The following is an 11,671-nucleotide window of genomic DNA, read 5'->3' as shown; positions in this document are numbered from 1 at the left end:
CACCCTTAAATAATGCTTGTTGATTAGATGATTCATATACACAATGACTACCACAATGTACACAAAAACAGCTCAGCTTAATTGCAACGGTCTGCCTCATTCCTGGAGAAGAGATGACAGAGGGAAGACATTTTCTTGGTTGAAAGGTAGAGAACATGTGTCAGAGGGAAGTGAGATGAGGTGGGCAGGCCAGAGAATAGTTGATTTACCTAATTGTCGCTCTTTGGTACAAGGGATGGTTTCGTGGTGGATAGTGTTGTATTTTGGGAAAAGACTCATTAAAAAAAGGCATCAAGAAAACTTTTAAAAAATATGTAAAAAAAAAGTCAAGAGCCTCAGGTCCAGTATTTGCATAAATGCCACATTTATTTCTTAACTGAACAATGCCTTGAGTGTACACAAACAATTTAAGACCCTATATTCCAACACTCATAGTTTAAGACATCAATAAAACTAGACTCATTACTTGAGTATTGTTGTTATTATACAGTGGTGCCCACAGCAATCACATATATACAAAGCAAGAGAAATGGTCTCCCAGCGCTTGGGGGATGGCATCACAGGAAGAACTCATGTAGACAAACTAATTCATGGAAGCACAGGCAAAAAAAATCCAAAGGAACCACACCTCCCTTCATTTTTAAAGTAAAGCCTCTCAGCAAATGACCCTCCTGAAGAAAGACAGTTTCCTTCCCTAGCCTGGCAGTACACAGATTAAGAGAGAGAGCAGGAATCCAAGAGACTGGTTGGTCATTGCTTTCTCTTGGCTTGATAGCATCCTAGCCTTCAACATGGCAGTCATTAGGACAGGTCAGGAGGGCCTCCAAGGGCTTCTCAGCTACTTGTTCGGGCTTGGTGGCCACTTAAGAAAGCATCACCCAAAGGTGTCACAGGACATGACAGGTAGGCCCTGAAGAATTCTGATTTCATCTTTTGTATAAGCACCCAGGTAATGGTTCTAGCAGTTAGATCTTTACCAAAAACATCGTTACATGGTGATGGGCTCTTCCTATGAAGAGTTTGGAATCAATGAGCTATTGACAGACATCTCATGCATGGTCATAGAGACCCGTCAAACAAACAGTGGGACGACACCAACAGGCATTTTCTATTGTTCATCTCCCATGGAATTCTATTTGGTCTCAGTCCGGTCTAAAGTAATGGCCAATTTGTATAAAAGAATTTTCTTTTGTGGTCATGGTCATCTCAAGGAAACACTGGTACTCTTTTGAGAAAAGCAGTCATGTTCCCCCCCTCTCCCCCTTCAGGTCTATCTCATGGCTACATGAGGTTGGGTCAGCCTTGCCTTCACCCTAGGAAGGAAACATTGTGGTACAAAACATTGTTAATCTTTTGAGAAAAATAGTCATGTTTTTTTTTTTTCCCAGATCAGGTCTATCTCATGGCTACATGAGGTTGGGTCAGCCTTGCCTTGATCCTATGTGATAAGAGGTGCTAGAGAATTAATTAATCATTAATTCTCACTTAAAATCCTTCTTGATAGAGAAGGGTTATCCTTGCAAATAGATTGTTGCTAGATTGTGAGCATTGTTAAAACAATTTTAAAATGTTTCATGTTTATGGTTTATAAATTCTTTCTCATCTTCATCTCTTCAACAATAGTTAGGATTTCTTTGGTACTATCTAAAGAAAAAAATCTACGTGGCAACTTGATTCCTGGACCCTACCAATAATAGTACCGGGACTGTAATTCTGCAGTTGTGGGTAATGTGTGGGTTACACCAAGGCAAATGAGTTTCAGAATCCTAGTCATTCCCATGTTGGGATCAGACTGCAGAGGGAATTGTCATAAGTGGAGGTCTGCCTAATTGCTGGATTTCAGATCTTTTGATGTTTTGTAAGAAATTCACACAAACCTAAAAAAAGTCTATTGCATTTCTTTTCTGGTACCCCTCACCCTGTCACCCAACCATCCCTCCCCCAAATAACAATGTGCTCTGCAGGTTGGCTGGCCTCAGGCACAAGTGTCCTTAACTGACTGGGAGGGAGGAGGAAGGGCATTTCCAGACCATGTTCTTCAGGATGGCTGACCTGACAACATGGGCCTTAACAGCTTTACTGGCTGTCTGTCACCTTCTCCTAAAGGAGAACCCTTCCTCCCTGGAAAACTGGGATGCTGGGAGGGTTCAGTGCTGACATCACCTTTAGTCATTCTGTCTTACCTTTCCTGGTACAATCTGAAAAACAGCAATAGGCATTTGGTAGAAGATGTTATGGGGTAATGTCTTTCCACTCAGTCAGAACTAACTGACTGAGTTAGTTACTAATTCTACTAGGGGAAGATCTTTTAATTGGGTTTAAATGGAGACAAATGCAAAATAATATCTCACAAAAGACCCTCGATTCCAATTTCAAATTAAGAAGTGTCCGTTTCCAAAGGAAGCCTTTAGATCTAGGGCTATCCTCATGATGGTCTGACATGCAGCCTGTGCTAGTAAGGGCTACACTCCAGCTCTCCCCGGGTATCTTCTAGAGACTGGGGATTCATAGCTTTCTGTTTGTACGTGTTAAATTATCCATTCTAGTCAGCAGGTTGTCATGAAATACATAAAGGTCTCTGCCATAATTCTAGTTTCAAATCATATTTTTAGGGGCTAACATTTGCTCGAAATTTAGTGTCTTGAAAGAACTTGGATCTTCTCTCCTGTATCTGTCTCTTATGAAAGATACTAGGGGAATGGAATAACTTTTAAAGGAAAAGTCTTGGACCCAGAGTCATCTCTTAACCATGCTGTGCTAGAAGGCCAAGGGGCACTTATATGTGTTTGTGAATTGTAGAACAAACAAACAAAAAACCCCACCATTCTTATAGCTTCTAGTAAAAAGACAAAGGATATCTTTTACAATTCTTCTTAGAAGGTGGGTAGTTTAAATGTCTGTTAACTTATAATGTAGATTTGACTAAGGAAGGTGACCTTGCTAGGACAAAAACAGAGGTGTGGGAGTGGGTGCAGAAGATCATGAGGAAGAACCAGTACTAGGCAGTTGGGAAATATGACACTACCACATTGACTTGGGACCTGAGAGACAAAACAAAGTCCATAGAAACAGAATGATGCCCTGGCCTGAATATTTGTCCTAAGAACTATTAGAAAGAAAAGGGACAAAGAAGGAATCAACTAAGAAACCATTCACTTAAGAGCAGAATTTTTGAGTTATCGCAATATCTGATTATTGCCAGAAGTGGGGCAAAGCTGAGCACAACTCTGAAATCTTGACCCTGGAATGAACAATATGATAGGAGGGTGGTTGAAGGAAAAGTAATCCAGAGCTTTTAGTGAGCCTGCTGCAACTCCTGGGTTTTTATGGGTCTCTCTTCTCTCTTATCCAAAGAAAAATGTATAGATAGCTCAGTCTGGGAATCATAGCATACTTATTACAACTAAGAGGATGAGAAAGGGGCAGCGAGAAAGAAGGGTAGACAGGGTACGTACACGAAGACGAGCTGTGATCTGGTCTAGTTCTGTGGGTACTCAGCTAAAGGTCATAGATACCTCTCTGGGCAATTGCTGTTCTGAAAGGGGACTAAATGGAAGGGTCTAGTTAAAGCTCCCATGATTGGGGAACATACCAAGAAAAACTCCAAACAAAAGAGAGTCTAAAAACATTCATCTTTGGAGCTTAATTTAACTGAAAAGTTTGAAATGTGACTATCAATTGAGTAGAGCCTGAACTTCAAGGGCATCACTGATAAGGAAGCTGTGCTGGTTCCAAGGGAACTTCTTGTCCTGTGGATGTGGTTTGGCTAGCCATGGGATTCTAGGGTTCTTTGGTTAGCCAGACTCATTGGGCCAAATTTACAAGTTGGAGATTTACAGGAGCAAGGAATTAAAATTCATGTTATCAGGGGCAGAGGACAAAAAGAAACTCTTTTCACATAGAAAAATAAAAATCAATCTCTGGCAAACATGACACCATCCCACCCCCCACACTTGCTCATTAACCAGTCATTCTCTCATCGAATTCACACAGCCTTCTCACTAGATGGGAGAAGGATAAAACCCTGTCCAAGATAGGTAGCAAGACTGAGCCCTGTGCTTCAAGTCAACAAGTCAACAATGCTGAGTTCATGGGCTAACTCTCTAGAGAGATTAGAGGGACTTGCTGATTTAGTAAGCTAAGCCATTACTCTGGAGGGCCTTGACCCTCCACCCTGAATTGTAGTATCTGTACCCTGGCATGCTTCCTAGTTCTGACCTATCCAAAAGACCTTACACCCAGAAGCTCAGACTAGAATCCCATTGGACAGCAAAGAGCAGCCTTACGGCATTGGCATGGGCATTGGTTCACTGTGATTCCACTATTAGTATATTGCTGGATCCTTCCCCTCCATTTTCTTTCTACTTGACTGTATACAGTCTCTATACAAGGATCTCTAAGGTCCATAAGTCTTTTGAGCTGGGGGTGGAATGGCCAAGAGTTGACTCTTCCTGATAACACAGGGCTCAGTTGTGTATAACCCAGTTTGGCTGCATGGGTAGAGTTTCTTATTTGAAATAGGGGAACCTAGAGAGGACATCTGGGCTTTTTCTATATTCCTGCTACTTTGTAGACTGCCTGCCTCACTCTGGGACCCTCTTTCCATATCCTTGTTCACCCCCATTTCTCTGGCATTACAGCTTTAGACTTAGGAAAGTCAACTCAAAAAACATTTATTGAGCACCTACCATGTGCAAGGCACACTCTGCCTATCTGGTCATACCTTATGGGGTAGAAATAGTGATGAAAAAGATGGATTCATATTTCCCAGGTGAGGAACGACTGTCACTCATCCAATACACTGGTGAGGCTTCAGGAAGTAAGGAAAAAGCTTCATTTTCCCTCCTTGTGACCTCCAAACCAGTCATGCTGCACACACATAAACCCACATACAAGGGAAAGGCAAAATCATTATAAAAAGTGCTTTGTCTCTGAGCAGTGACTTGGGTACAGGGGTGTGTAGAAGTCTGTGTGCTGAACATGGGGTGTCATGGTACTGGGTGTGGAGGCAGAATGTCCCAGCCTTCTCTGCACTTTGGTTTGGGTTAACCTCTGGGGAGAGGGAGGAAAGGCAAGATCCTGGAGAGGGTGAATAGATGCCCCCCCCCCATCCCCCTAACCAGCTCCAGTGTCTGCCTACACACCCCAGCAGATCTGGGCCTCCCCTGAACTCTACAGGGTCACCGGATTTTTGAAAGGGAGTAAAAATGAGACTCTCTGATGGTTGTTCATTTCCCAGAACTCCCTCTCTCTAGCCCTGACCTGCCTCAGGGAGGACTGTTGCTCAAACTGTTTTCTGGAGCACCATGGACCAAAAAATGAAAACTGGAATCAACTCAAATCAGTGGCCATAGGGGAAGGCATTGGAAATGAATGCTTCATAAATGTAACCAGGGCTCACAGAGGCCTTGCCAATTCATGGTATTTCATAACGGATCCATCCACCCTTTAGAAGATCTGATTGGCAGCACAAGTGCCTAACTTAGAACATTTGACTTTTTGAACATGCTCCAACTCTCTCTACAAAGAGCTTGCTCAACCTAGGAGTAAAACAATGACAGCATCTGCTACTGAGCAGTACAGGCTGTGGGGACAGTGGGGTCACCTGACAAAGGAAGGGAGATTGTGTGCACAAGACAATGGTCAGGCCAGGCCGTGGCAGTTCAGCCGCTACCACGAAAAACCAAGGTGGAAACTGTTGGTGAACTGGCAGAAGAGCAGGTCCGGACTGTCGATGATGTGGCAGATCCAAGGGTGGGGGTGTGGGGGTGGGGAGGGCGGAAGATTGGGAAGGACCCTCCTACTGAACCCGCTGCAGTTGGCAAAGAGAGGACTTAGCCGAAGATGGTCATGTTAGATTCTCATCTGGGCTGTTCTCCTTCGAGACAGTTTGGATCTGTTTCAAAAGCCAAGGAGGAAACTGAGTCAGTCAGTGGATTGTGAAAAGGAAACAACAATTAAGACAGGGATATTTTAATGTAGCGGTTTTCCTGAAAAATGTGTTTTCCTGAAAATGCTGCCGCTGATCTGACACATTCTGGCTAAGAGATAGTGGGCAAGGCAGTTAACCTCTAAGCACCCCCCAGATCAGAAGGTACAGGGTGGGTGACAATCTGCATTGGAAGAGAGGGTTTCTTCTCTTAAAGTGATCTACATTAATGACATTATATGTCTGGTTTTAGAACATATATGTATATGTATATATCTACACATACACATATGTCTATGTATACCCTATATATATGTATACAGATACACTAGCTGTGTAACTCTAGAAAATTCTCTTAACTTCTGTTTGCCTCACTTTTCTCATCCATAAAATGGACACAATAATAGTACCTACCTCCCAGACTTGTAGTAAAGATCAAACGAGACTTTGTAAACTTTAAAGCTCTATATAAATGCAACCTATTATTATATGCAAACACACAATACATACATATATTCCCATATGACTTTTGATAGCAGTGATGATATAGGGAACCATTGGTATACATATGCACATCAAGCCTGTAGATTTGGGAAATAATTTGAGATGACAAGGCAATTACACCTCTCTTTACATGATGAATGATAAAGCACTTATTCAGGATCATAGATTTAGGGCTTTAAGGGACCGTAGAGGTTGTTGCATCCAGTCCCTTCATTTTTCAGCTGAGGAAGCCGAGGCAGGGGTTAAGTGCCTTGCCCAGGGTCACAGAGCTGCCAAGTGACCGAGCAGCTGAATGTATCCTCCTGACTCCACACTCTGTCCCTGCTACCACGCTTCCCTCAGCCTGTCAGGGAAGCTCCCATTCTCTGATCCTTCTACTGGCCCCAAAGCACACTGATGCGGACTCTCAGACCCTAGCAGCCATTCTGAGCCGGCTCAGCTCTTAGCTCTCCAAACCGCTTCTTCACTTCCCTCCGGTGGCCAGCTCAGGTTGCCACCTTTACCAGTGAGTGAGTTCCTCCCCAGAGCCACCAGTTGGGATGTGCAGCGCCCCTACTTTCCCTCTTTCACCTCCCCCTCCCCCCGAAGCCCCCAGCCCAGCTGTGCTCCCTTCTGGCCCCGCTCCAGCCCCTGCTCTCAGGGCCATGTCTTCATCCTGCCGGATTCTAGCTTCCTTTTGCGCGCTGTCTTCTGCCTTTGGAGTGGAAGCATCATCTTGTAAAGGGCCCATCTTTCTTCAGTCCTTCACCCTACAGTATGTTGAATAATTGCCTCATCTGGTCGAATCTACACACTCTCATTGTGGTATTTCCTTAGCAGCCTCTCAGGAGCAGGCACTCATGAACTTCCACATTGGGAAGGCCCTAGGGGCCATCTGGTGAAGGCCTCCCCTGAAAGGCACTTGGATATTACTGTCCCGGGCTAGAGGCTTCTAGCCAAAGTCTTCGTCAGCCTCGTGTTACCCAGGCCTCCCCCCTCAGCTCAGAAGGTTGGGAAACTCTCCCAGGGCTGGTGATGGTCAGAACAATTCACTGAGTGCTTGGAGAGGTGGGGATGGACGTAAAAGACTGTCCTGGCAACCTGGGAGACCTGGGTTCAGGTTCTGCCTCTGGCATGTTAGCGGTGACCTCTCTGATATCTAGGTTCAGTGCCCAGGGAGACTAGGGTGTAAGCGAAAGGACTTTTACTTTGTAGTGGCGGAGGGGGGCAGGTAGGGGGCACAGCAGTGCAGAGAACTCTGGGCCAGAGTCTGGAAGACTCATCTTCCTGAGTTCAAATCTAGCCTCAGGCTCTTACTAGGTGTGTGACCCTGGGCAAGTCACTTCACTCTGCCTGAGTTTCCTCATCTGTAAAATGAGCTGGAGAAGGAAATGGCAAACTGTTCCAGTATCTCTGCCAAGAAAACCCCAAATGAGGTCAGGGAGAGTAGGACACAACTAAATAAGTGGTGGAGGGAGTTTTCATACAAGGAGTTTTCCATATTAAATAATAATTTTTTTCACAGATCCCCTCTTTCCTCTTCCCTTATTAGTGCTTTATAGTAAAAAAAAATAACACACACACACACACACACACACACACACACACACACCCCTACCTTATGGTTCCAGCCAAGAGAGGGTTGAATGCATACAGCCAGTCATGCATGTCCTTGTCACTGTTTGCCTGCAGAAGGATGCCACGATGTTCAGTGCAGACGGCAAATGTGTTGGGAGTCTGGAATGGAGATTATCAGATGGAGATGGGGGAAGCATTGCCAGGGTGTTGTGCTCACAAGAATACCCCCCAAACAAGGTCAAGAAAATGCAGTAACAAGGAAAGGAGGAAATTCAAAGATCCCATTTCAAATTTGACATCATGCTGCTATGGTGGTGGTGCCTCTATGGGCCCTGTGCCACTAGGGCTGTGATGATGGTGGTCCTGGCAGATTTTGAGGTCTAAGCACAATGCCCGGCTCCAGGCTTCAGAAAACAAGTGGTTTAAAGGAGCATGTGGTCAACATAGTAGGCAAAGGGCAGGAATTCTTAGTCTTCTCTGTGTCATGGAACTTTCTGGCAGGCTGGTGAACACTACAAACCCCTTCTAAGAAGAGTGTTTTTAAATGCATAAAATAAGATACATAGTATTACAAAGGAAAATGGTTATATTGAAATATTGTTATCTATCTATCTGTCTATCTATCTACCTACCTACCTATCTATCCATCTAAAACCAAGGTTACAGAGCCCAGGGTAAGTACTTCTGTGATAGGGAGTCACCACCCCACCCCCCTCAGTGATCCTAATCCTCTCACTGTAGCATCCTCACCAGTTCTGGCCTCTCCCAGAGCACATCCTATGTCCATCATGGATCTCCTGATTTTTGTCCTTTCCCTAGCTCACCAAAAAAACCTTTTTCCATTGGCATGGTTTGATTTAAGATCACTGTCCTCATACTTAGTGCTAAGATGCAGAAGTGGGTAGGGAGGAGAATGTAGCTTCCACATACTAAGAATTAGTCCAAGGCAGGGCCATTTTATGACCTGGATGGCCCATCCACCCATCTAGTCACTCCTCACTTTTGCTGATAGCAAGGGACGCCATGGAGTCTCTGGCACCATGGAGTGAGTGTGTTTTGCAGAAATACAGAATCTCCAAGCTAGAAGAGACCCCAGAGACTTTCTAGTCTAACCCATATATGGAAGAGCCTCCCTTGTGCATCATGCCCAAGCAGGGGCCCTTCGGCCTTTGCCTCCTCCTTCCCTCCTGAGGCAGCCCATTTCTCTTGGACAGTCCTGACTATTAGCAAGGTTCTTCTTAGTCTGAATTTGCCCCCTCAAACCTTCCATTCATCACTCCTAGTCCTGTTTTCTGGGGCCAAGAAGAGGACATCTGTGGTTGTTTGGGGATGTAAGTCCTTAGCGGTCAAGTCCATGTATCATGGATGCTGTGTGTGGTGAGGAGGCTCTTAGGGATGGGGTGATCAATGAGTGTGAAACATCGGGAATGTTTAGTTCCTCAGGTCACAAATCTTGTACTTCTAGGGATGCCCAGTCCCAGGCATGGCAAGCCCTCGAATTCTCATCAGTGCCTCCAGTGAAAACATTCCTTCTCCCATATTAGAGACACAGCTGAGCGGGTAACAGGGGCAGCAACTTCCCTTGGCATTGATGAATTCCCAATTCCCCAGCCCCATGCTCTCCTCCAAAGGTGGCTTTGTTTCTCTTGAGCTGGGTGAGGAGCAGACCCACTTGCAAATGTGGAGAAAACCAGGAGTAGCTATGGGGCAGCTGCTAGAGAACAAGTGGCCAACAAGAGGGGGTAGAGGGTGAGAGACAGAGGAGCTGGGTGAGGAAGCCATCTGGATTGGGGAAGGACTGTCTGGAGCTCAAACATGTCTCCCCGACGTATTCCCTTCATTCTTATTCTCTTGCCAAACTGGCCTACTCACATTTTCCAAAGTCACATATTCTTTCCTGCCCTTATGTATTTAAATAAAATACCCATAGATCAAGAAGGCCCTTCACAGAATCATAGACTTTCAGAACTATGGGTCAAGAAGGCCCTTCACAGAATCATAGACTTTCAGAGCTATGGGTCAAGAAGGCCCTTCAGAGAATCATAGACTTTCAGAGCTATGGGTCAAGAAGTTTCTTCACAGAATCATATGCTTTCAGGGTTGGAAGATCCAATCCTACCTGTATCCAAAAGAAATCTCCACTAAAACACGGCCACCAAGTGGTCATGTGTCCTGTGCTTGAAGCCCTCCAAGGAGGGAGATCCTACCACCTCCACATCAGAACTGCTCTCATTGTTAGAAATAGGGTATTATGGAAGAGAGACTTTTGACCAAGAGCCAGGTAGGCTGAGTTTTGGCCCTGACTCTACCAGTAACCAGCAGGGCAGTGTTGGGCAGGTACCCTTCCTCCTTGGCACCTGAGCATCATCATCCTTGGAATGAGGGGCTGCATTGCAGGGGGCAGCCTTTCCAGCTCCAACATTCTCTGCCAGTGAGGATCTGTGCCCTTTACTCTAGTCCCACTTCAGCACCCCACTATGCCTCCCAGACCTGTTACCTTGAGCATGGCCTGCTGGTCTTCGCTGTACTCCACCTGAGCAGTGGAGAGGTTGAGAATGAACCTCTCCACAGAGTCCTTGTCACTGTTGTACATGTAAGCATAGGGCCGCCTCACCACCACAAAGCGCTTGGCCCAACCTGTCGTCTTGGGTTCCAGAAAGTGTAGGTAGCCCTTCTTCGAGACAATGGGGCTGAGGAAAAGGGAAAAGAAAAGGTTTTACTCCTTGGGGAGTTATGGAAGATGAACTGGCCTGGGGAGATCCCATCCATCATTTCCCTCTTCCTGAGGACTCATTCCCAAGTTTCCCAGGACCTTGAATCTCTCCAGATTCAGAGACATGAAACCAGCCATCCCAACAAGAATAGAGTCTATTCCTAGCTCTGCTGCTGACTAGTGCTGTGATCTCTGCCAGGCCCCAGACCTGGAAGAGCTGAAGTTGGGCCTCAAGGAAAGACATTCAGAGCAGAGCAGCATGAAGGCCCACGTGTGGGAAGTTTCCTCCTCTGCCCAGAGGTGCCCCATGGGTAGGGAGCTGGCAAGAGTTCCAAAAGCTAGATTTCACAGGTAATTTTTTTTAAATGTTACTTTTTCTGAAAAGCTCTTATCACTTTCTCATGTCCATGCTCTGGCCCACCCCAGGGCACCTGTGACCTTCACCCATTACGTCCAGGAGAGTCTGGAGAGGCTTTAGTTCCTCACTTGCTGTTGGCCCATGTCCCCAACTCAGAAACTCTCCCTGGAATTGTGCTCATAGCCTGCTGGGTCTCAACACTTGTATTTGGGATGGAGCAGGGGCTTGGAATCTCTTCTGACATAGTCTGAACAGTTCCATCCCTTTTACTCCTGCCTCCCCTCACCACAGCAGAGGTGAGAGGCCCAGCCTCCATACCTGACCCGGATCTCTTGTATATCAGGCACCAACAAACGCTGGGGCTCCTTCTCTGCTTCTGGCCCACTGGCAGGAGAGGGAGATTTCTTCTGCTCTCCCTCCAGCAATGGTTCCAGTTCAGGGCTGGCTGGTCGAGAACAGGGAGGAGGGTTCCTTAGAGGGAAAACAAAGACCATTGCGTCAGGTGAAAGCTTGCATGATCTGCACTCAGGGTGGACTTGGGCTCAAATACTACCACTGAAACTTACACACACACATGCATATGCATATGTATATGGGTATGTGTATATGT

The 11,671-nt window shown here is 45.7% G+C and overlaps 1 protein-coding gene across 16 annotated transcripts in view; it reads right to left on the bottom strand.

The window, feature by feature from the left end:
- Positions 1-340: 340 nt before the first annotated feature.
- Positions 341-11,671, bottom strand: part of KIF1A (kinesin family member 1A) — a 187,690-nt gene continuing 176,359 nt past the window's right edge. For all 16 annotated transcript variants that reach the window (XM_069083392.1, XM_069083394.1, XM_069083395.1 and 13 more), the window contains 4 exons: positions 11,380-11,532; positions 10,488-10,680; positions 8,031-8,149; positions 341-5,896 (listed from right to left, as the gene is read on the bottom strand). In XM_069083392.1, coding sequence (XP_068939493.1) covers positions 5,854-5,896; positions 8,031-8,149; positions 10,488-10,680; positions 11,380-11,532 — 508 coding nt within the window. In that variant the 3' untranslated portion in view covers positions 341-5,853. The remainder of the gene's footprint in view (positions 5,897-8,030; positions 8,150-10,487; positions 10,681-11,379; positions 11,533-11,671) is intronic.

The sequence above is a fragment of the Petaurus breviceps genome, unplaced genomic scaffold (assembly GCF_028583685.1).
Source record: "Petaurus breviceps papuanus isolate PSGF00001 unplaced genomic scaffold, PetGlider_PUasm1.0 173, whole genome shotgun sequence".
Taxonomy (NCBI): domain Eukaryota; kingdom Metazoa; phylum Chordata; class Mammalia; order Diprotodontia; family Petauridae; genus Petaurus; species Petaurus breviceps.
The sequence above is the reverse complement of the archived record's forward strand: the minus strand, read 5'-3'. Positions and strand labels throughout refer to the sequence as shown.